The following is a 26,252-nucleotide window of genomic DNA, read 5'->3' as shown; positions in this document are numbered from 1 at the left end:
CAAATGTAGTGTGACGAGAAACAGCAGAGCGGTTTAGGGTAAGTCAGCTTCCTGCGGAGAGCTCCTCAGCTCTGCCTGTGTGGGGTTTGTTGTGGGTTGGTACATGAGTGTTTAAGTCTTTCTCTCTTTGGTGACTAGGGGAGCAGATGTAAAACCTAGAAGATGGGGGAGGGGGGCAGAACCTCCAGGCTGCAGAAAGCTTTCTCTTTGCATGCTGCTGCTCCTGCCGCCACCTCCTCTCTGCAACGGTGCCTAATGGCACAGCACAGCCTCACAGCCCTTGGACGTGCCGGGGGAAAAGGAGCAGATCGGCAACTTCAGTACCATGAATGAGACTTGGGATATTTTTTATTGAACTTGTGCAGGCACTTTTGAGCTGATTCAAGCTCGAGTTTGTCTTAATTCAGTGAAGATTCTTCACAGTACTGGTTAGGATTGACCAGCATCATTTCACTAGCATACATGTTCTCTCTTCTGCCAGCACAAGGGGGCTGAGCAGGAGGAAGGACCCCAGGCGCGGAGACTCCCACCTTTCCCAGCATAGACGCCTTGAGCTGATCGCACTCTCATCCCTTCCAGTTCTCCTACCACAACCGAAAGTAAAGCTCTGATGATAGTTTCAGGATTTCAAGTGCCAGCTCTATGGTCCATAGTCCAGGAGCTGGGAGCACAGGAGGCTGTCCACTTTGGATGACCAGGCAATCAGATGGCAGGGAGGACACCCATACTCCTGAAGCAGCCCAAGAGCCCAGACATGGCAGAAGAGCCACCTCAGAGCCCAACGCAAGGGTCCCCGATGGCCAGCACAGTGGGCTCGCTGCTCCTCCATCAGAGGCATGAGCAGTGGGTTCCTCAGCAGCCTCAAAACTGGCCCTGGAGTCAGAGAACTGGAACAGAGTTCTTTCCAGAAAATAATTAGGGCTCAGTGAAGCCATTTTAGACCACCTCTAGCCACGAAGCGGTAGGAACAGGCTGCCTGATCCAGATCTAACACCATGCATTTTGTGTTCCTTGCAGGATGGGAACTCTCTGAAGACAGCTAATGCATTTGTCCACATTAACGTTATGACAGGCCAACACATCCCAAGATGAAGTCATGCCGCTTCCAAGAGGGATTTTAAAACAACAAAATAAATTACAAGATAAAGCAAAAAGGAAACAAAAAGATAATCTACATGTGGATGAAAGGCAGTTTGTGCCAAAAATACAAATAGCTGCTGAAATAATATAACCTGTGTAAACACACTGTAAACCTGCTGGTAGGAAGCTTGCAGAACAGCGCTGCACAGTTCAGTTGTGGAATCAATTCATTTCTTTTCCCTATGAAATGAAATTAATTCAGTTACTTATCAGCAGGGATGAAGGTAAGGAAGGGTGGCTCACAGAATTCATTTTTGGAATACTATCTCTACCCCTTAGTTTGAGGCGAGATTTTGGATAAGGGGCTTCAGCACATTATCAGTTTATGTGAGAACTTGTGTTACTGAATTTTCACATTGAATACCTCTTCTGTTTTTAACCAGGTTTGGGTTTCCCAATACCAGTGCGTGCAATCAGGCAATAAGTTTCCATTGTGATTGTGATAAAGAAAATCAGACACCTAAACATTCTGAAATGTTTCCACCAGAATGCTGTGGCTTGTCAGAAGTAGGAAAATAAATACCATTCGCGAATTATTTTGATATAAATGTCTTTGGTGACCATCACCCGTTTTAGGTCTGCTACAGATAGCAGTTGTTTAAAAATGCAACTACTCTTTTCTGTTTTGTGCTGCAGACTAATCCAGATGTGGGGCCATCTGGCTAAGCAGTTTGCATTTTGGGTAAAGAGCGCATCCACCTGTAAAATACTTCATAAACAACTTCTTGAATTGAGTGAGCTCAGCAAAAAAACCCCAAGACTGTAGAATAAGAAAAGTGTTCTAACGTCTTGATTTCCATCCATTTCCCTCCACTGTGCTTCCTGGAGCATCTTGACCCAATAACTCCTCAAAAATAATTGAATGTCAAATTTATTTATGCTTATTCCATTCCTTTGTTTTGTGTTTTTTGTTTTTTCTTAGGGATGTACATGCTTCATGCACTTGCTCCATGACTTCATTTTCTAGTGACCTGGAAAGAGTCTCTCAGCTCCACACTTTCTGCACAACATGCAGGCAATTCCAAAGTTAGGAGCAATATTGCAGCCTGACATGTTTCTCTTGATCCTTGCTCTTTTTTTTCTCTCTCTTACTGCAGTTTTTCTGCTCCTTTTCACCTCTTTATGCTGTGCAATGAAGGGGAACATCTGGCTGTGAGAGAATATTGTTAATACATTAAAAAATACGTTGCTTCTCTTTTTTAAACTCAGTATGAGTCATTATCTGGGACTTTCAGAAACAAACACTTAGTTGTGGAAAATATAGGGGTGGAGTGGAGGGTTGCAAATTAGTTTTGCATTTAAAAGTAAGTTGACAGCCAAAAACGAAGTCTTAAAACTCAACAAAGGGTTTATGATCAATTATGTAAAATAACATTATCCAGGGTTTTGTCATGTAAAGACATGGGCCAGTTTACAATGAAATATCGCTTTTGTCTCTTAATCCACTGTTTCCTGCCTCAGCTGGAGAAACCAGCAGGCTGCTGATGCTAGGAAGGGGTTTGAGATCAAGGAAGGAAGCTATTCCTGTCCCCCCTGCCTGATTTCCTTTTTGTTCTCAGATTCACTCAGCTCCGATTTTGGTCTGCCTCAAATAGTGTGGTATATGCCACACTCAGAAAGTAAACCATGATGCTCCTGATACCTGTTGTATTTAGCCCGACAGGCCTTTCTCCTGTCCTAGCTGCCCATTATATTATACAAAATAATGTTAATTGTTGCTTAAGTCTAGGCACTGCACCAGAGATATAAACAACGCACAAGTTGTGTGCCTGTTTGGTTAAAAAAGAGCCTAATTTGGTTTTGTTACCATTTGCGAAGGGAAGTAGGAAAAATGTATGTGTTCCAAATGCCAGCTGTGTGTTGGGAAAATGGATGTGGCTATTTGCTCTCCCTTGGTTCCTGGGCAGTACAGGGGAAAGCAGGTAGGTTGCCCAGACTCATTTCAGCTTCCTGCCCAGGAACAGACACCTCGGAGAGAGGGAGGCTTCCTCGCAGCACCACAGAGAGCATTGCTAAAGTCTCTGAAGGAGACACAGCAACTTCTGCAGCATAATTCATTGTCAGATAACCGAATCTGAAAGGGGAAATGAAAACACAGTTTCACAAGCAGTTCCTACAAGGATTTTGGAAAAATTCTAGCACTATTAATAACTTCGCCTCGATTAATTTAGGCTCTGGCTCCTCAGCAAGCTAACACAGTGGTTAGACACCCCTCAGTTTTGGTATTGCAGTGGCACAAACTGAGGCGTGTGGTGGTAAAACAGAATCCAAAACCTAGCGTGAGACAGGTTTCTGACACATCATGTGGGAGGACTAGAGGTCTTCAGAGGGTGAGTCAAAGCCCTCCAGCACACTGAGGCTGGAGTGTGCCTGACAGAGAATCCTAAATGCAGGAGCATGTCTGAAATGCCACCCCCTCCCAATGAACATTTCTGTCTCCCTCCTGAGTTACAGAGCAAGTTACAAAGTTCAACCCTCAACTCAGCTCTTGAGCCCCTTCTCCAGGCATTGCCTCTTCCCTGAGACATGGCAAAGGGGCCAACACAGCTCTGGTGCAGAGGGAGAGGTGGTGTGCTGTTAGTGCGGAGCCAGGGCCACAGCTGCAGGTCCCCACTGTCACAGGCATGGGCTCCATGGCAGCCAGGTACCACCTCCGGCCCCCTCCTCTGCTGGTCACCATCCCACACCTGGCAGGGCCATGCAAAGGCTGTCAGGAGGCAGAGGGGCAGCGTGGAGCAGACACAACACGGTACCACCAGAATACCTAGCAGGTAGAGTTGGCCAAGGAGCACCTCCACCTGTCCTGCAAAACCAGGTCTGTCCTCCCTTCAACGTGGAAATGGAGCTGTCTTCAGTGACACGCTTGCCCTGTGCCTCGGGTGGCCACAAGGCAGCCCTCCAGCTACACCTGCCCCAGCAGGTTTGGCCCCAGACCACCCAGTTTCTGGGTGCAAACCATGCTGAGATGGGTGCAAGGCACTGAGTGACTCAGACCTGGGCACAACTGGGCAGCACAGACCTCCCAAGCCCAAACCAGAGAACCTTAAATTGTACAAATGATCAAACTTGGGTTTGGGACTAACACTGGGGTGTGGGCGTCTACATTTATCCAGCCTCTTTTCAGGACTGATACAGCTGTATTCCATAGATTAAACCCATAAGCTTGTGCAGCCAAGGCAGCCAGAGATTTCTCTACTTTCTGAGACCACAGCCTTCTGCAGTCTCAGCTACACAACTACTCTTTACTACTTGTGCATCTTTTCCCCCAGTGTACAGAATACTGATCAGCTCTTTCTCTGGGATATTCCTCCTGAGATTGTGTTGTCAGCAATGCGTGCTGTGTTACAAAACTAACGTTTACACACTTTTTTTTTTCTTGGTATCTAATAAGTAGGAACTCATGTGCTGACTTCCTAGTACAATTCCTCCCGTGACGCCAGTGCAGAACAGGCACTCCAGACAACGCATGGGAAGTGCTTTCCTCTAATATGAAATATGAAAACCTACTTCCCCTTTCTTGAAAGGGCAGCGTGCTCAGGAGCTGCACTGAGGGTCACTTAATTCCCCTGTCTCTCGTTCTGAGACAGCCTAGCACAAAAGCAGTCACATCACTGAGAACAAATTCAATCTTCCCGGAATCAGGTACTAATTCCCAAAATGCCCATCTGCCCTATTCGGGGAACAAGATTTCTTCTGTGTTTGCCTGCTGGTTTGTTTTTTGCTTGGTGTATTGGGATGGGTTTTTTGGTTTTGTTTTTTTGGTTGTTTGGTTAGATTGTTGTTGTTTTGGGGTGTTTTGTTTTTGTTATTTTGGGTTGGTTTTTGTTTGTTTATTTTGTTCTGTTTGGTTTGTTGGTTTTTTTGCTGGGGCTCTTAGGATACATTTGCAGGCCTGAGGGGCACAGAGTGGCTGTGCAGCCCCGGAGGTGGTGGGGAGAGGGCACAAGTGCCTTGGGAAGGTGGCTGCCGGTGGTGGGGGCAGCGGCCAGGGCTGCAGGGCAGGCAGAGGAGCGCCCAGGCAGGGTAGGCAGGCCCCGCTTGGCAGTCCTGCGGTCTGAGAGGCAGCCCTCTCCTCCCAGAAAACGCTTACCCACATGTAGTGTGCGAGCCCACATCTGTTTCTGCAAACTGTCTGACTTTTGCAATTTTCTCTCACCCCAGGGACATTAACACTTCCTTCCTCCATCTGGATTTATTGCAAAAATAATCCCAGTGGCTCAGATGAAACCATGGAGGGGGCTCCAGTGGTTTTCTCTGTGAAATTGCACCCAACCTGAGGCTACTCCATGGCTTTATGGCCAGGTCAGCTTGCCGCACCCACTCCCTGGCCTTGTCCGAGGGTCGGGCAGCTGAGGTGCTTCCAAGCTGCTATCTGGATGAGAAAACGCTGACAGAGGCCAGAAGTGCTGAGGAAACCCTGGTTCCTCCTTTCATTCTGCCCAGGAGGGTGAAGAGCTGAGCTCTGTCACTGCGGGGAAGTTCCAGACGAAGCAGCATTTCTCCCCAGACCTGTCTGGCAGCCTTAGGCCAGGCTCCCTGTTCTGCCCGCCTCAGGCTCCCCCTTCATGTCCTCCCCATGGCCTGCCCGTGTGGGGCTCCCCTTCCCTGACTCCCCAGCAGACCCTGAGTGTGGCAGTGGCAGCACCGTGCCCCAGGAAAACCGCAGCTGAGGGCAGCTTGGCTCCAGGCCCAGGGGAACCACCGTGAACGTTAACACCAAGCACACAGCTGCCCTGGGCACCCCAGCGGGACTGGGTGCTCCTGTCTCGAGCTGCTCCTGCCCCGGCACCTGCACTGCCATTTCTTGTTATTTCTGCAGTCTCTGTGTTGGCCTTGTCAGGAAAGGAAATGCCAGCACAAATTAGGCCTCCTGCCCCAGCAAAGTCAGAAGCCATTGGAGTTCCCCTTCGGAAAATCAGCAAGATGGAGGCAGCACCTGTTTTTATCTTGAATGTCCTTTTCCCACTTCCTGCTGTTTTGAAGGAAGAGATGGGGATAGTCATACCAGGAAGTCAGGCTCCCCACCTCACCAGCCAGTTTCTTCTTTCTTGTCCATGAAGACAGACATGTTTCCTCAGGAGAGGGCTCAGAACAGGAGCCTGACATGGGAGCCCTGAATTGCTCCCAAAGCACTCTCTGGGGGAAGCCCCCAACAGCCAGGGTCCATCGTCCCTCCAGGGACGTTCTCTTCCTTCTGTGGTATATCAAGATAGCCGCTTTACAGAATCGACTGGGTTGGAAAAGACCTCAGAGATCATCAAATCCAACCCTTGGTCCAACTCCAGTCCATTTACTAGATCATGGCACTAAGTGCCATGTCCAATCTCAGTTTAAAAACCTGCAGGGACGGTGAGTCCACCACCTCCCTGGGCAGGCCATTCCAATGCCTGATCACCCTCTCCATAAAGAATTTCTTTCTAATATCCAGCCTAAATTTCCCCTGGCAGAGTTTAAGCCCATGCCCCTTGTCCTATTGCTAACTGCCTGGGAGAAGAGACCAGTCCCCACCTGCCTAGAACTTCCCTTCAGGTAGTTACATGGCTATCTGGATAAACGCTGAAAAGCTGAAGGTCCCAGTCACCCACAGCTTACCTATATGGCACCGCAAGACAGAAAAAGGGGATAATCTGGAAAGGCAAGAAGGACACACACAGGTGAGGAAGACTACTTTTACTCTGCCTTAGGGAAGGGGATCCAAGGCAATACCTTATGAGTGTGCTGACATAGAGCAAAAAATATTATGCAGAGCTCCCACAGCCCAGCTTGACAGGACCACCATTCCTCGATTTACAGACCAAATGATTAAACTTCATTGCTTGCTTTGCCGTCCAGTGTGTACAATCAGAAGGAGGGTCCTGTTTCTCAAGATAACACAAGAATAATAATGATCCATACAGTTGCTTACCAAACTTGTAGAAAGAGCAATCGGCATAGCAGCACTGCCACAGTCAAATGTCCTTCTGCCCAAAGAAAGCCACAGATATCACATCCTGATCACACAGAGGAAATGTATCAACATTCAATATTTTTACTATTATTTAGGGATCCCAAAGTCAGGTAAGATGTCTCCTGAGCCATATGAAAAAATATTTAATACTCAAACTAGATTTGTGTACTTCTTGTTAGACATAACACCATGACAGAGGACACAAAACAGCTTACGACAATAGGGAGGAAAGCAAGATGGTGGCTTTTATCTCGTGCTCCCTCTCAGTCCTTTTTGTTTCTGCAGCTTGAGCTAAAGATCACAGAGCATGAGACAGCACAAGGGTCTCAGGCCATAGGGACCTCCGGTGTCACTGGGGATACATGGCTGCCTTTTTCAAACCCTGAAGTAGCAGGGATTGCCTAAATGTCCATCGTGGAGTGGCTGCCAAAAGCCCCATTTGTTCGTCAAAAAGCTACCAAAACTGCAACTCCTCTCCACCCCCAAAGCGTGCAACATAGGTTTTGTCTCAGTCAAGACAAAGATCTGTAGCATTGTTGAAATATGAAAGATACATGAATAAAGCTAAAAGAAAACCCCGAACCTGAACACGGTACAAAACAAGTCACTTGCAGGATGTTGAGCCCTATTTACTACATTTAATTCAGCAAGACCTCTGAACAGTGCATTCCCGTGACAGTCTGCTTTGAGATGCTGGTTTGGGTATATCAGCACTGCTCTGCTGGAGCTGGAGGAAATGAGCTACCCCCACAGTAGTGCCCCATCCACGCATGGTACTTTACTACATGGTCCTGCTGCACCTCAAGGTCTCCCGGACACCTCTGCACTGCCCACCCACCACACAACACCATTCCACCAGCTTTTGCAGATCCCTTCTGGCGTTGGCCATGTTCTTACTCCACTGGTATGCTCCTACTCCATGCCACTCTCTGTCCTCCTGCATTAAGCCCCTCATGCTATACTAGGTCTCTCTTCTTCACCACAACAGTCTCTTAGCACTGGTTTGGATCCAGTAGCCAGCCTTCCCCACAGCGCTTTCAGGGGCTGTGCCTGCACCTGGCAATCTGCCCCCTCAGACATGGCCCATCCACATGCCTCCAGAGATCTTCCCCTCAAGATTCTTGCAGCTTACAGGGTATCTCAATGCCTCGTAGGTTCTCTGACCATCTCCCTGATGTCCTTTCCACTGAGTTGCGGGAGAGAAAGGCTGCAGACCTGATTCAGCATCCCAAGGGCTTTCCAGCACTCAGGGACACGGGGCAGACTGGCCCCACAGGGTGATAAAGACTCCTGGATCCTCCAAAGCTCCTAAATGTCATTTGGGACAAACACAGGCCCTGTTTACAGGAAAGGCTCTCTGAGCTAATCCTCAAAAGACAGCATCTCCCAGCTTCATGCCATGCAGAAGCCACTCAGGCTATAGGAAAAAGGGAACTTTATCTCCTGACCTTTCCCACAGAATGAATGATGGCTACTAATGAGAAGCCATTGCTAGCCCAGTCAGGCTCCGTGATGCAGAAAATCAAGCAACATCAAGGAGCATCCTTCCCTATGAGCATTTTAAAGAAGAGTCTTTGCCACCAGCAACACCCACAGTAGCACAGGGCTTCACCAAACTGCACAATGTCTATGTGCCGGTCTCCGAACAGATCGATTTGTCCAAGCATCCAGACAACTAACCTACTAAAAATACAAGGTAGCTAAAGGAGAACCCCCAACGTTATCATCTTCAATCTGACTGCAAAAATGAACTTGTCTTGCCTATCTTTAAGCACAGAGCAGCAAGTATATTTTGAAAACAAACTCTACTCCACCCATCTGTAAAGAGAAAAAGGTCACCAAAACAATACTCTGAATACAGTATTCTCCCTCTGAGGAACAAACGAACAGCACGTGATGTGTAACAACATCCTTTAGCGCATGTCACACAGAGAAACAACAGCTCCGGTAGGGGCACAGTAAAAGCTGCTGCCACCATCACTCTATGCCATTGGCAAGGGCACCACCTATTGTCAAGCTACCCGATGCATTCCACCAGCAGACACAACATTTAATTATACTTCAATGATTTAAGCTAAAAATTTCTGTTTGCCTCAAGCAAAATTTTGATTTTTACCACACTTCAGTTTTCAGCCTCAAAGTTCAAACCATTTCCATAAGTACGGACAGACTATGTGGGCAGTGAGGCACTGGAACAGGCTCCCAGAGAAGCTGTGGATGCCCCATCCCTGGAAGTGTTCAAAGCCAGGCTGGATGGGGCTCTGAGCAACCTGGTCTGGTGGAAGGTGTCCCTGCCCATGGCAGGCAGTTGGAATTAGATGGCCTTTAAGGCCCCTTCCAACCCAGCACACAAAGGAAATAAGGGAATGAACTGAAACAGAAGTTGCTGAATCAGGATGGACTGTTTTAGCCAGGGAAGGAGATAAGCTGGGTTTCCATGTCGAGAGAAGGCAAGTTCATTAGGAGTATCTCCACTTAAAAACATGCCAATCTGAGAGACTAATCCCCACACTGCCAGAGCAGGGGGTCCCTGTCAGAAGCACACAACCAGCCATTCACTAACTCTGTGGTCTAGTAGCTGTGGCTCAGAATCAGCCACATCAGATCTAAGCCAGCATCTGCCAAGTTTTCATGTATTCCCAAAACCTGTTTTCCCTGCTCTCTTGTACAGTTTATTAGTCAGGGCTTTGCAGTGCAAATGCACAAACCTGGCTTGTTTCGGCAGTCTATCCAAGCTACAAGGCAACAAAGTCATAGGGGTGACTGCAGGAGTTCACTGGGTCAAAGCCAGCTGTCCTCAACCTGAGCTAATAATAAAATGTCCTGGATTCCACTTTGCTCTCAGGTGTCTTTCCACACTTCCAGGAATATGGCACAGGAATATCTGCACTTGACCTGCAGAAGAGAGCAGGTTTGGGAAAAGCCAGGCTTACTAGCTCTGAATCCACAGCAATACAGTGACTGTGCTTGCTCAGGATCCAACCTGTCTCTGCCCTGGACCTAAAGGGTCTCAATAAGTGAGGTCTATCCAGAACAATCCATCCCTCCCCAAATTCTTGTCCTTACAGTGGTCATACCTGCCCCTCCCCTTGACATACACCACTGCCCTCGCTCTCCCACAAAATAAGCAAGGCCTGAACAGCATTTATTCAGCTACTTCAAGCAAAAAAAAAAAACAACCCGAAACCATGACCCTCATTTTCAGTAATGTGAGCATTCAGCTCCCGCTCGCAACACTTAAAATCAGGCCACAAATCTGTTCCTTTTTACGCCTGCAGATGGTTGTTTCATCTCCCTACAGATGGTAACCTGAAGTCAAGGCAAGTGGCTTTCATGCATAACTCCAAGACTAGTATTTGACAAAATCTGATACAAGCTGAAATGCAGTCTTCCAAGGAAAGACAGAAGGCTGTACTTGTGGCAAAAACCCTTTATTAAACTAGATTTCGTAAATTCCTTTTCACATTAGAAATTCCAAATGCAAATTACAAAACTGTATTTCAGTAAAAAAATTATAGTTAACAGCAAAATTACAACTTTATACAAATAAAAAAAATCATTTTTAATTTTAATTTAAAAATAGACATTGATATCTTTCCAATGTACTGGTCCTAACAGATTTTACAATGGGTAGCTGCAATACTAAGTCTTTTCACATGCATATTCACATATAATCATGTAATCCTCTGCACAGTTTATTTAGCTGAAATAGCATGAACACTTGAGCTTTGGCTGGGTTTGTGTTTTGTGTTTCTTAAGAGAACGCAATACTTGGGAATTGTTGTAAGTCAATGAACTCTTCTTTGTTACAGTGTTCATGCTCTGTCCTCTACTCAGCTCTGCAAAGAGGGCAACGTTACTCTGGAAATGTGAACTGCATCTGAAGACATAAGCATCAGTAATGTCAACTCTATGTATAATTTCTCATATTACATTTATGATGATCCTTCTTTGCTGTTACCAACAATGAAATTATTCTCTTGTCTACCCACCACATTTTGTGGCAAGATTAAATAACAATTCGGTTCCATTTCGCCTCAAGTAAAACTTTCTAGAACACATGTTCTGTTAAGCATGTAAAGATCTTCCCTGACATTGTACATATTCACAACAGTGATGTCCCGGATGTTCACGTTATGACCAAAGCATCTGGACATTGTTTAAATGGGGATTCCCAAATCACAATGGTTTCCAACAGCCACAAAAATAATGCCAGTTAAACTTTGCCTGAAGTGTCCTTCAACAGGCCTACAAAAACATTGTTTAAATAAAATTGTACCATATCCTATTAAAAGCAAAAGCCGAAGTCATTAAAGTATTATCTAGGTATTTTGAAATACTTTTTACAATATTTTTAAATATCACTTTTGCCCTACTACTTTCACAACCAACTGAAATATATTTTTAAACACGTTACTTAGGAGAACGACTTGTGTCATTGCACCTCTGGGGCTTATTTTTTTTTTACTGTAAGATTACTCATCAATGCCAGCACAAGCATTAATTTTATTATTTTTAAAAGATATAATTTTCCTAAATTCTAAATTGGGTTAAATGTTTTTTAAACAAGAAACCCAAAGTCACATATTAAAGGCTACCAGTCATCACAACCACATGCTGTTGAAGAATAAAAAGTGGTACACAAAATAGGTATTTTAACAGTCGCACATTATTTTAGAGTGCTGGTGGCAATACTGCTAAGTGCTACTTTAATTCAAAGTATAAGATGATACAGAATGTACAGAATACCTCAGGATTCTCACTGATGTAACTGCAAAAGACATCAGGAAAGCTGGAAGTTCAAAAATGTAACCTACTTTGAAATACCATTTTGAAACAGTTGTATTTTATATAATTCATCCCACTATATGTTATAAAAACAGTCAAAGAAATACAGTATGTCCAGTGTTTTTTTTCTGGACAGTTTGGCAAGCAGCTGAAGGCATGGAGATCCTTACTAATTAAAATCTACTTCTGTGCATTGATCTTCTGCTCCATTCTGCATCCAACTCAGCACAGCTTCTCAGCACATGCTTAAGCTCCTATGAAAGAAAAAGGCTGAGCTCGTATTTTCTGTGAGCTGGAGCTGCAATGCCTCACCCAGAGTTGCTGAAGCTGACAGAGGCTCTGTCACTAACTTGAGTAAAGGCAACATCAGTTCTGCCCATGTTGTGATTTTAAAACATCATATTCCATCAAAGTTCAGCCTGTCATCAAACTAACTTACACTAGGCAAATCATCAACCTATAACCGGACAGGGTATTCTGAATACCTTAGTGAAGCTCAACATCTACCCAAAAGGACAATGGAGAGAGGGAGAAAGAATACTCCAGATCGCTCTTAAACTATGTACTCCTCTGCTGACTATGACACACTGGACAAAATCTCTCCTAGTAAGGGATGAAGCTGAGGTTTTGCTCTTAACATGTTTTATGCATTTATCCAAATAGGACTAAGAGATGAAAAAGTAATATGGGACAACATTGAAGCTCAGTGGGAAGAGCTTATTTTCTGAAGAGTCGTAGCCTCCTTCCAGATGCTGTTTATGCACTTCTTATTCTTTACTCTTTTTTTGTCCCCCTGATCTTGCATTTTTAGCTTGCAGTGGCAGTTTTGAAACAGGTTCAGGAAGTGGCGACTTCAAGAATACCCCTGAGCCCACTGATTAGGGCATTTTCTGGGGAAGCAAGAATCAAGCACAATCCTTGCCTTTTTGCTAAGCCATAAGAAGGCAAAAAGCTGTGTTTCTCATCTCCAGGGTAAACTTGTCAACAACTAGATTATGATGAACAGATGGGCAAGACAACAACTTTTTCTGCATGTCTTTTGAACTGAAATCTAAGCTGCCTTTGTCCATGTTAGGAATGGTGTGAATACACTGAACGCATCAGGCTCCCTCCCAAAACAACCAGAAGTGTTGGCACTTCTCCGTTTACCAGCACATCAGTGTAGGGCTCGGACACCCAGCAGCTCAACACACAACTCTTCTGAGCAGACACTGGGACCTTTCCTGGGCCAACCAACAGGGACTACACTTTGAAGAGCTGCACCTCCATTTGTTATAACTAAGGAAAACCTGCTCAGGAGCAGAAGCAAGTTCCTTGGTCCAAAAGAAAGATCATAGCTCCACTGAGGGAATTCTAGCATCTGTAACCCTGGACAGTTGATAGTCTGAACTGCTGTCACAAGTCCAAGTGCCTAAATGACATCTCGGTCCATTTTAGGCACTGTCAGCAGAGGACGGAGCATGGGCTTCATCGCACAGGACACTGTGCAGTGCTGGTGCTGTTTGGGGAGCAGAGATCTTCCGTATTTCACCCACTGGTTACCAGAGCAGCCCAGGGAGAAAGACAAAGAGAAGTGACACAATTCAGATTACCTAAGTACCCACAAAAAATACAAAACTTACTATGACAGTCTATTATTCCAACAAGAGTCCCTTTCATTAAGTGTTATTCAATCTCTTCTTCTACCAGAAATCACCATGAAAAGATTATTGTATCTGTTGAAGCATGACAAACTCATTTTGAAGTCTACCATACACTACATTCACTGTGTATATATTACAGTCAATATGGATACTCAGGAAACATCATGTCTTTCAGTTTGTCAGCAACTTACACAGATACATGTTCAAGTAAAACCTATTTCTGTGCACAGCTTTTCTCACAGAAGTTCCTTGCTTATTACTACTCATGCACACAAATGGCAGAACTTGCACAAACGTATGGATTCATACACAAATTTTATGTGCATATGGCTCCTTAACTGCAAAAGTGGTTTAAAATGAAAAAAAGTCTCATTACTCCTTAACCTATCAACATTATTCCTAATACACAACTCATACATGTTCTGAAAAAGCCTCACAAAAAAATTATGCCTTTCAAGAGGCAAAGATGTAAATAAAAGTAGTAAAGCACTCCAGAAGATATTTCTATTTAAAAACGTTCTGATTGCTTACTGGAAACACTTGCCAAAGTTCAGATGTTTATATTTAATTGAGGGGGTTGGTTTGTTGTCGTTTTGTATTTGTACACAGATGTTTCTCGATGCTGATGCAACACCAGCACCAACAGAATAACTTTTGTACTCCCAGACGTTCCAGTTAGGCAATTACTACTGTAGTATTAGCATTCACTTTGATGTTAAAATATATTTAAAATGTCTCACAGACAATCATATTCTCTGCAAGGAAATCACTGAGTACAATATACACAGAATGAAGACACGTCACTATTAGATACCTGTAACGTGAAATAGTACTTAATTTGCTCCATTTAAAGAGCTATAAAGGAAGAAACACTTTTAATCCAGTTGATGTTGAAAAAAGGGCATCTCCTGCAACATAACAGTGTGGGATATGTGTTACTAGAGATTGAACTACAGCATAGTATTTTTCCCTTTAACAGATCACAGGAAGTCTGCAAAATTACCAAATACACAGTTGGTCTTAATGCACAGTCCTTTATATGCAACTTCCATCAATATGGAGATAAATTTTGAATGGAGTAAGAACAAACTGGTCAACCCATCACAAAATAACCACTAAAAGGACATCAGACTTCTGAAGAAACCTGGAAATATTTAGCACTCAGCTGTAACTGGATTTGAAATATCAGTAGTTGCCCAGTTCCCACCTCTCCTCTGCTCTTCTGTAGGGTTTAGCACAAAGTGCTGAATGACAAAATAACTTTGTACAAGGTAATATGTTCTAAAAGCACAGAACCCACAACAATTAAAATGTGTGAGGGTCAAAAGACAGAAACTGGGTGTGCTGAGGAGACACTTACATTTAAAAATTGTACCTTAAGCTCCTTTTAAAAATCATATACTGCTCAGCAGAATTCATAATCTGCATTTCTGAGACTTTAGATCCTGTAGGTGTCTTCTTTTTGCAGGTTAAAAAAAAAATCCATTCCACACAAAAATTTTCTTGGAAATAAACTGATAAAACCACATGTAAATTGAGACCATTTCTAATAAAATATTGTCCTTTAAAACAGATTACAAAATACTATTGCAGTTGTCCAAAACACTTTCAGTTGTCACCTGACACCTCAGTTTCTATACTCCTCTTCTGAACAACCCTTCAATTCAGCATGACTTTCAGGCAGCCTGGTTTTATTTCTGTGAACCTGTGGAACAAGGAAAAAAATGAAGCTTGAACATGAAAGCTATTGTGCAATGCCATCTCCTTCAGCCCTCATCAAACATACGGAAAGCGATAAGGTTCTCAGTCAAGTATGTGTGCATGTGAGGGTCAGGAAATCCCCACCATGTCCTCTGGATGTGACAGGGAAGGAGGATTTTACAGGATCTGGAGAGGTGAAGAGCTGGAAACAGCAGGAAACTAAGAAGAAGGTTAAAAAAAAAAAAAAAAGCTTCCCAATATGCTTGGTTATATTCATTCTGCTCCTCTCTTCCTCCTCCCATTTCATTCCCTCTTCTTTCAGAACAGATGTTCACCCTTGTCTTCCATAGAAAGTAAGAAGGAAATGGGAAATTAAATCTTTGCTATCTCTGAGTCCAACCTTCACAGCCACCTTCATACACCCCTGTAAAGAAAAAGCAGCGAACACACGGATGCCAGCCCAGACTGGCTAAACTGCTGTCCCACATAAGCCAAGTGCTAAAGCAAGTACTGGAGACCGGTAAAAAGCCAGATTAACAACTTTTCACAGCAAATCTAGCAACTTTGAATGGAAATATGTAATTAAACTATGTTAGATAAGTTTAATTCATAGTGTTTTCATGTATCTCAGAGGAAATGACCTAATATTTAATAGGTGTCCCATATAAGATGGTTTTATGTCACACAACCGCATTTATGAAACACTAGACCTGCCTTAATCTTTCTAGGACTTGAACAGTACTTTACCTTCAATTTTCAGTTAGTTAAATGTGGGTTAAGAAAAAACTGTATCAGTAACAAAAATCTAAACTCACCTGAAGTTGTGGCTGGTGAGGTATCTGATAGCTGCTGGTCTGATGCGAGCAACTCCTCCCTGACTATGGCTTCCTCTTCCCGTGATAATGTAGAGATAGGGTTTACCACCAGTCTGCTGATGCTCTGTAACAGCATGGATTGTAACGGTTAAAATTGTCCCTTGGCAGAGGCTCAGCCTTCAGAATAATCTTTCCATCCATTCTTCTGAAAACCCTCACTTAGTGATTTAGAACTTTGCTTTCCCATGCTGGCTATGCATCTTCTACATAAACATAGCCCTTCTTCCCCTCTTCTGAAACAGACATTCTGAAAAAATGCAGTCAAGCTTTTTAAATCTAAATTGCTTGCTATATGCATGTTGTGTTCATCACAAAATCCTTCTAATTTCATAGCAGCTTTACTGTTTCTATCATATAATCTCCACTTGGAATTTACACTCTCTGATGTAAATTAAAATTGTGAAATTAAAACAGGTAGGTGTAATTTAGTTAATTTTTAAATGACACTTCTAGTCATTTCAAATCTTAAATCAATGCGAATAAAAGAGATAACATTTTATTGGATAAAGAAAGGAAGAAGGAGGAAAATGTAAGTCCACACAGTCTTCACTTTTATGCCACACTTCTGTGGACTAACTTCTGCTATTTTGGAGCATGAGAATCAACAGATCACATGAGCTTTATTAAGGCATCTAGCCCTGATAACAAAATAAATTGCTCTTCTCCCAGAGATCACAGCAACCTAAACTGATCAAGTTTGAAAAAATATAAATTGAACTGGATTCTCACAAGCCAAGATTCACCATTTTGAGATTATCAGTTCACGTGGCATCTTTTTTCAACTACCCTCTCTTCCTTAACTTTATTTGTGTTTTATATTAGTTTACTGTTAATTTTGCCAGCACTAAGTGCCTGGTATTGATTCCTTTCCATGTATGCACACCGAAATGAATTGGTTTTGAGATTCAGGTGAACGGACTGACCAGAGAACCCCTACCATCGCTCCAGGACTTCTGATTTAAGTGCAGCTCAGGAAATTCAGCTCTAAAAAGCATTAGGTTACAGCTTAAAGTACACAAATGTCATTTTAGGAATAGCACAAGATAATGCAATTTAATTATCTCTGATGTATATTGAAAGAAAAGGGTTATCTAAGGCCCCACTGAGCACTTGTTTCTACCATGTGGAGTAGCTGTTTCAAAAAATTAGGTTTGTGCAGTGGTACCTTGTGTAAGAAATATTTTTTATAAAAGCATTTTCAGTGTGCTTAAATGTATGGGTAAACTAATAATGCAGAAAATGTATCTTTTTAAAGCAATAACACTCATGAAGTACTTGACCACTCCACTGGGGGAAAAAACAAACCCTCAAGCAAAACTGCGCAGAATAACCTTTATGGAAGCAGCAGTATTCTGATCCCAAGAGATCGTGTTGACAAATCAATATTGAAGTTACTGACAGCTCAAAATCACACTATTTCATGTAGAAGTTGAAGACAATATAATCACTGTGGTTAAAATTCCAACATAACAATTTTTCTTTAAAGATTAAAACAGCAACATAGTTCTGACAAAGCAATGCAAAGATGACACCAATGTTTGAATTACAACTTGCATAAAACATGCCAGGAAGGACAGACCAAGTCTTCAATAAAAGAATAAAAGGATACAACAGAAGGAAAAGGAAGATTTACAAAGAAGGGGGAGGCAAGACAGAAAGCAAAAGGAATCATCGCTGTGTCAAAAGAAAAACAATTCCCTGGGGGAACCTCGAAAATAAAACAACACAAAAGTCAGTTGTTTTTACAGGTTATCAAATTACATTCATTCCCTCTGATATTGCCATATATCGTGATTTCTTAGCAGAAGATTAGGAGAATAACTTTTAAGGGGCATAAATTATTAGCTTATTCCTACCTTCACTTTTTTCCTGCAGCACTCTGGACAAGTGAGTCACAGCTTCTTCCACATGGAGACCATGCAGATCCAACACGTTCATAGGCAGCAAGGAAGTATTTGCTCTCTCAAAGATTTGCACAGCAGCAGCCTGGTTGGCTTCTTTCATCTTCTGCTCATGAAGGCGACCCTTTATTCATAAGCACAGCAACTATTACATGCTGAGACACAATCTAAGCTCCACACTGGTTGCTGGGTTCAAAATGCCAGTACTGGCAGGGCGCTTTTAGTTCACAGTTTGAAGCAGTAAAATTTACAATCACAACAGAACTTCTGGAAGAGGCTCAGAGAGACCTACTCACAAGGAGGTTTCATGAAATCTGTTCTTAGGAAATTACTCAAAGCTGGCCCAAAGAAGAAAATATAATAAAAGCCTTACAAGAAACAAAAAAAGCCAGAAAAGGCACAAACCCATGAAGTCTTTACATAAGCCAGAAAGTTACACTTCATGCTGATTCTCAGATCTATTATCCTAACAACAGAATTTTACTTTCTGAAAGGATTTTGCTAAAAATATAGTGAAAGAACTCCAGAGAAACTGCCCAATGGCCCAGGAAAAACCTGCTGAATGTTGAGATTAATCCTTCTGAAGCCCTTCCCTAAAAATCAGACAAGCCAAGGACAAACTCTTACCTTTTTTTTTCTTTTCTAAATAGTTGCTCATTATATGTGCTAATATTTTTGACAGATCTTTTATGACTGACAAGGTCAATAGAGTCGCTATTGGAATTACAAGCAAGGAACAATACAGGGCTATTCATATTATACAGTCAACTACCAAATATTTCCCATGAAACTTGCAGTGATAGTATCTGAGAGACTGAGGCAACAAATTATATCTTCAAAGTTCTGTAGGCACAGCCTGAAAAGAAACTGAAGACTTAACTCCAGGTATGGAACTGACAAGGGCTCAAGAGAACAGAACTGAGTGTCTGTCTTACACTTGGATCATCTGAAGTGTATTAGTGTCAGACCAGGCACCAGCCCTGTAACTTTCACTTGCAGAGGATTCCCAAGATAGACTAAGGCCACCAAGCGTAAAATATGTTTCATGAATACAAGTAGCTCAGTTTGCCTTTTTATTTCCTAAAAGAAAATATAGAATACATTTCCAGATTGTACTTGTCATGGCTAAGCGCAAGACAGCACTTGAAATTGCACTTCTATTTAAAATCATGCAGACCTTTGGTTAGAATCTCTCCAAACGTCAAGAATATATAAACAAAGAACATTAAAAGTTAATTATAAAGACCAATAATCAATATTTCCTACATACATAGCAACAATCTAAATGTTTAGAGTGATAACATTTTACCAGCTGTGTGAAAGCTTTAAGATAATAAAAAATTAAAGTGATTCACTATTACATTTTTGTTCTGTCAAAATGCAATTCATAGTTCAAAATTAAATGCTTCCATAATGTAACTTCTTACTGAACTTTATATGCTATTTGATCAGGCAAAAGCTACAGCCTTTGAAGATACTCGTAACAGAATTTTTAAGAGTGCTCTGAGTGAAGTTTGAACAGAAGAGTCTCATGTGAAAGCACCAAGAAACTAATGGACAGGAAGGGTTACAAGAACAGTTGATACTATAATCAAGAATACGAACAACAGTAACCAAACTTGTATATACCAAGAAACGTGCTTGAATCAAGACCAGAGCACACAAGACTGGTCAGCAGCAGATCTACACTCCAAAACCAGACAAATGGCAAAAATCACAGCATACCACACCACGTGTGTCGCGACCCAAGACGGACTGTAGCCATAAAGATAGTCAGAATAGGAAGCAAGGGCAGCAGGCAGAAATCTTGCCCAAGATCTATGGAGGATGAAGCCAGCAAGATCCTGAGGCAAAAGATCACATCTTAATACCTTTCTGACTCCTAAGAAGTAAACAAGGCGTGTCAAAAAAACAGTTCATCACCAATTACGAGGAACCCAAGGGACATCCAGACGATTTGAAAACTGCTATTTGCTGCCGTCTATGTCACACACAAGTGAACGTGGCCAGACTACAGGGACACATCTTGGTGCTTACAAGATGTGGATTCAAGAGTGAGAAAATGAGCGCATGTGACCCAGCACTAATTATCATCTTTCCTGAGGTCTCACACTACATTTGGTTACATTAGATTCCTGTATCAGTATCATTACCGGTGAAAGGGAGTTTACTTGTGATTCTCAATACAACACTTACATAGGAAACAGTAAACAAATGTATTAATATCAACTCTAGCAGGCACAATGTTTTTCTTATCACTTCCAAATCAGTATTTAAGTACCTCTCTAAATTCAGGCAAAAAGCACAATATTTATGTTTACCTGATGTGCATAAAATGCTGCCACAGACTTCATACCCATGCGATAGGCCTCCCCAGCCTTCTTCAAACATTCCTTTCTCTTTTGCTGGTGACAAAAAGCTTCTGCTCTTAAATCATTATATTGTGGATACTCAAAATCTTGAAATATTTCATTCAAAGGATCATCTTCTTCCTTACTTTTTTTTGCCTGTAGAAATTTGCAATGTTGAAGCTAAGTGTGCATTGTAGGGTGTTTTCGTTCACATAGCTTTGCATATGTTTGTAACTAGTATTTAAAAAAAAAAATAGAGATACCTTCTTCTCCCGGTTCTTTGCAGCGCTGTAGGAAGAAACAATTTCATTTTGTTGAACACTCTCTTGAGCTACTACTGTTTTTACAGGATCTGCCTCCAGAACACAGTTCAGAAACTGTTCAGTTTGTTCTAAAGAGTAGCTGTAAAGGGATAAGTAAAATCTGTTATTTTACAAATACATTAATAGCTGCTACATTTATTCAAATGCATATTACAAACCTTGATATTGTTACAGAAATAGATTACAATGGAAATAGAGCACTGAAATGGAACTTTCCAATTTATAACAAAATGGCTTGCAGACTCACCGTACTGCATTACTGGCATCAACACACATGTAGTCTTGGTTGACTGAAACATAATTGAGGAGGCACTTGCATATTAAAAGGACAATGAAACAGTATAGTAAATTGCATCCTACCTTAGCCAGACATTAGTTTAGAAGTAAACACTGGTTTGGAGTCTGGATAAGTTCACAGAATCACAGAATGTCAGGGATTGGAAGGGACCTCAAAAGATCATCTTGTCCAGTCTCCCTGCCAGAGCAGGAACACTTAGATGAGGCTACACAGGAAGGTGTCCAGGCAGGTTTTTAATGTCTCCAGAATAGAAGACTCCACAACCTCCCTGGGCAGCCTGTTCCAGGCTCTGTTACCCTCACTGAGAAGAAATTTCTACTCATATTTCAGTGAAACCTCCTGTGTTCCAGTTTGTAGCCGTTGCTCCTTGTCCTATCATTGGTTGTCACCAAGAAGAGCCTGGCTCTATCCTTGTGACACTCACCCCTTACATATTTATAAACATTAATGAGGTCACCCCTCAGTCTCCTCCAAGCTAAAGAGACCCAGCTCCCTCAGCCTTTCCTCACACAGGAGACGCTCCACTTCCTTAATCATCTTTGTGGCTCTGCGCTGAACTCTCTCCAGCAGTTCCCTGTCCTTCATGAACTGGACGCAATATTCCAGATGTGGTCTCACCAGGGCAGAGTAGAGGGGAAGGAGAACCTCTCTTGACGTACTAACCACACCCCTTCTAATACACCCCAGGATGCCATTGGCCTTCCTGGCCACAAGGGCACAGTGCTGGCTCATGGTCATCCTGCTGTCCACCAGGACCCCCAGGTCGCTTTCCCCTACACTACTCTCTAACAGGTCGTTCCCAAACTTATACTGGAACCTGGGGTTGTTCCTGCCCAGATGCAAGACTCTACACTTGCCCTTGTTATAGTTCATTGAATTTTTCCCCGCCCAACTCTCCAGCCTGTCCAGGTCTCACTGGATGGCAGCACAGCCTTCTGGCGTGTCATCAGCAAACTTGCTGACAGTGCACTCCAGTCCCTCATCCAAGTCACTGATGAATATATTGAATAGTACTGGCCCCAGTACTGACCCCTGAGGCATTCCACTAGATACAGGCCTCCAACTGGACTCTGCCCCATTGACAACAACTCTCTATATCCTCCTCCAACAGCCTTATGTTCTTCCCAAGTGGCCAGCCCCTCCTTCCATGATCTGTAAACTCTTCTCTTCCACTTGAGCTTATCCAGCAGCTCCCTGTTTAACCACACAGGTCTCTTGGCTCCCTTCCTTGACTACCTACATGTCCGGATGCTCTGAACTTGAGCTCAGAAGAAGCAGTCCCCAAATGCTAACCAACTACCTTGGGCACCTTTACCTTCGAGTACTCTTTCCCATGGGATTTCCCCTAGCAATTGTTTGAAAAGGCCAAAGTTGGCCCTACTGAAGTCCAGGGTTGTGATTCTGCTTGGTATTCTGTTGCTGACACATGAGATACTGAACTCCACCATCTCATGGTTAAATCTTCTCTGGTTAAGGTTATACAGTGCAAACTAGTTTAAAACCAATTCAGTTTTCTGCAACCATTATGTAGGAAAATCCTTGTATTTCCAGTCAAGCTTTGTTATTAATGAAATAAGAACAGGACATCAGTTGCCATCAGATTTCTAATAAGCACTCTTTCTTCTTTATTCTTCTTGCTGTTCAGTAAGCAGACAAGAGGAAGACTGATGAAAAGCACAAGTAGATTTTTGGAAAGGTAGCACTATGAAGAGGATTTAGAATGTGAAAAACAAGAGATGGTGAAAAGTTTGAGCTACAGAGGTGGATGAAGGCTGTATTTTAAGCATCCCACAAGGAAAGGTTTTGATTACAACCTGGAAGAGCAGAAAGACAGACAAACAGGTATGCAAACCCGTATGCAGAGACAGACATTCAACTGACGAAGGACAAAAAACAGAAGTTTCTCTTGAAAAAAGTTCAGTTCTCAGGAACTTGGATTTAAGAAGGTAGCCACATACTCCAGAAATATAATGCAGAAAAGAGAATGTCAGCAGGAAGAGATGGAGAGAAGGCTCATTCCTTCAGAGCTGCTGTGGTAACCAGGAAAACACTCACAGCTAACAGCAGGTGATGGTAGTTTTCCTCTTGGGCAGATGCCATTTTCTGTAAACCCACTATTACCACCTCCACTAATTTCTTCCACTTGATTTAAACCTCAGCTCTAGAACAAATACACAGTTCCACTGACAGTCAGTCGGAGGTCAACAATGAGAGACATTCTTCTCCCAGTGACAGAAACTGTCTACTCCCCAAAAAGTAAACAAATCTACACATAGAGTTTTTATGCCCTTCTTGATTTTAAGACTGGCTAGTTTTGCCTTTTTTTAGATCTATAAAAAGTGTGCTAGTTTGGAAAAAGCCATTCTTCAGCAGTATCTTAACTCTTTAAGACAGTAACTGTGCACTACAGAGTGTTAGTGAATACCATTTTTACTAAGAACTTCAAAGATTTCTTACTTGTTGTCCTTGAAGACATCCATTAAGAAACTTTGATTAATAGTTGGAAACATCTCAAAAAGTTGCTTCTCCTTTAGTTTAGTGGCACAGTCTTTTCTAGCCATAGAAGGAACACGATTCTAGCCAGAAGACAAAGGAAAAATGTTACAAGTCCTTGATTAGAACAAAATATAGTAACGGTGGAGCAAATCCAAATTTACTGTTACTTGTTAAGATTTCAAAAATATCTACTCAGTAGATACGCAGCCACAGCAATGACAACATCGCAGTACTAGCCTGCCACACTGATTTGATGAGAATAAAGGAGGGACAGGTGAGTTGTATCACACTCCACTGCAATGCTCTGCAGCCATTTGAAGTGACTCAGCTGGAGCTCCCTCATAATTTGGATAAAGCAAAAGGAGAAATTTTTTTAGCAGATATTTAAGTTTTGGAATGCATTTCCTGCTAGCCTATCTAGTCCAAAGTTAAGTTTGTGCAAAGTCCACCTTCTACTCTACTTTGAGGGCCCAGGATTGAAACAACATTTTTTTATTGAACAGGGTAAACAATTGTGTTTTGGTGCATCATCTGAAGCTGTACTGTAAGAAATACTCATATTTGTGAAGTCCTGCTGAGAAGAAAACAAAATTGTAGTGCAAAATAAAACCAGACTCATCATTCCAATATTCAGATTGAAAAAAAAAAAGGCAGTCAAACCAAAGCCAAGCTCCATGAATCCAAACTGAAAATAAAGCTGCAGACAGAACAGTTGTTATTATCAGTAAGCCACATACATGCAGTTGAGAGAAAGAATCCACAAGCCATTCTTTCAAAGTGGAGGCTAATCCATCCAACTTTTTATGTCAGTAGAAACAAAGCTCCTCTTTTTAAGACAGCTACTTATCAGAGAGAATTACATATAAAAATGCCAGTTCTGAACAACTGTCAGGCAGTAGAGGGCAATATTACGCACATGCTAACCAGGCTGGATATGGGAGCTGTGTAGAAGACACAGAATTCATAAAAATCTTTTTAAAAATTACTGTTTTCTGACAAGTAGGTAAAGAAACCTGTTTCAGATGAAACTCAAGTACTTCTTTTAATGTCTCCTCTGTTAGGAATGTTGTGGGTTCTCCTTACAAAAAATATTAAAATCAGTTAAATCCACATCTAAACAAACACGCCATAGAGCTATGTAAGAACTTTCTTTTTATATCATTTTCCCCAAAAAAAAAAAAAAAAAAAAGTGTGGGAATCACACTGATAATCTTTGTTTTTAGGTGAGCAATCAAAAAACATTTCAACCAAACACAAATGCTAACCTGTAGAGTGAAATGCACCGCAATCTGTTTGTGAAACAATAAAAATATTACATTTTTAAATTACATATTTTTTAAACAGAAACATCTACCACAAGCAAACTCCTGTATCACAGTAATCAACAATACTAATTGGCATGCATGTGTCTCATGAATTCAGGCTGTAATCAGCAGCACAAAAATGAGTCACCCAGATAAGATATATTCTGTTTTACTAACAGTAAGGAATTTAAACTGCATAAAAAATTGGTGTTATCCATACCAGATCCTGTTTCTCCTGCATAGCTATTTCTTCGGAAATTATTTGTCTGAGAGAAACTTTCTGAATCTGAGCATTCCAGTGATCCATAAAAGGAAAAACATCTGATGTTGCTGGTTGTTTAGTCTGTATGTCATTAGACGACCCTGAAACCCAGCTCATTTTTTTCTTCTGTATTTTACCATCTGCATTCTGAGATAACAGCATTTCTGAGTCATCAGTATCTATCTGCTGAATCACAGTAGGACCTTCAAAAGCAATAAAAACGAGGTGACAAATAGAACAATTATTAGGTTATTTATACAAGCAGCCAAAATAATTAAGAAGTTTTTTCAACCTAGATGGCTTGAGTTTTGCTAAAACAATATTATTAATGCTAAAACAGAAAACAACACATTGTTTTCACTTTCCTCACTTCTATTTTCCAAAGACTATCTGATATGCTTTATCTATTTTGTAAAACAAAAGAAGAACCATCAGACTCCCTCACCAAATTTTCAAGTGCCAAGACGTATCTTACAGCCATAAACTACCTTGCACATAGGTTAAGTGAGGAGGTTTTTTTGCTTTCATAAGAGAATTATTGAGTCGTGTTGATATGCTTACCTGCCTTTCCTCTACAACTTAAGGTCAGATGCTTAACAATCTGCTGTTACACTTTTATGAGTTAAAGCTAACAGGACTGTCTGGTCATTTGAATGGAGAGTTGGCACCCACACTGCAGTCCACGTCTTCACCCAGAGCCCATGACCGAATAGGGCAGTTCTACTGTAGAGGAACATTTCTTCTGGGAGCTGAATGAAAACTAAATTGCTAGTGATTTTAACATCTTTTAAACAATATGCTACAACCAATTCCTCTGACAAGGAAAACAAAGTGTGAATGTTGTATTCCTGACCTCCTTCCCTCACCTGCCAAAATTTTATTCTGCTGCTAATTCTCTGGCTGCACCTTTTGTTGCCATAGGGATGACAGGAGTCCTACGAAAGAGCTGCCTGATGCAGCCAGAGCTTCTCGTTAAGTTTTCTGAAGTACACAAAATGAAAGACTTTTTGATTGCATCTACCTAGGACTAGTTCTTCTGCTTATAATTAACTTCTTTTACCCCCACAGCTCTGTAAGAAAACAGTAAATGGAAGGAATGGCAATAAATAAATGCTTAGCTTAATAAATGAATCCATCATTTTTCAACAGATGGTATATTTGCAACCTTGCTAAAGTTTCAAAGAATTAAATATTTTTATCATGAGAATTGGGTATTTTTACAA

At 42.0% G+C, this 26,252-nt stretch overlaps 1 protein-coding gene across 13 annotated transcripts in view; it reads right to left on the bottom strand.

Annotated features, from left to right (window-relative positions):
* Positions 1 to 10,499: 10,499 nt before the first annotated feature.
* The window catches only part of N4BP2 (NEDD4 binding protein 2), a 43,257-nt gene continuing 27,504 nt past the window's right edge, over positions 10,500 to 26,252 (bottom strand). For 10 of the 13 annotated variants that reach the window (XM_065836950.2, XM_065836952.2, XM_065836955.2 and 7 more), the window contains 8 exons: positions 24,988 to 25,232; positions 24,729 to 24,752; positions 23,425 to 23,543; positions 20,610 to 20,748; positions 20,317 to 20,502; positions 17,951 to 18,119; positions 16,035 to 16,158; positions 10,500 to 15,223 (listed from right to left, as the gene is read on the bottom strand). In XM_065836950.2, coding sequence (XP_065693022.1) covers positions 15,178 to 15,223; positions 16,035 to 16,158; positions 17,951 to 18,119; positions 20,317 to 20,502; positions 20,610 to 20,748; positions 23,425 to 23,543; positions 24,729 to 24,752; positions 24,988 to 25,232 — 1,052 coding nt within the window. In that variant the 3' untranslated portion in view covers positions 10,500 to 15,177. The other 3 variants (XM_071807402.1, XM_071807403.1, XM_071807404.1) reach the window with 3 other exon arrangements.

Source organism: Patagioenas fasciata, chromosome 4, assembly GCF_037038585.1.
Source record: "Patagioenas fasciata isolate bPatFas1 chromosome 4, bPatFas1.hap1, whole genome shotgun sequence".
NCBI classification, from domain to species: domain Eukaryota; kingdom Metazoa; phylum Chordata; class Aves; order Columbiformes; family Columbidae; genus Patagioenas; species Patagioenas fasciata.
This window is presented reverse-complemented; position numbering and strand designations above follow the sequence as displayed.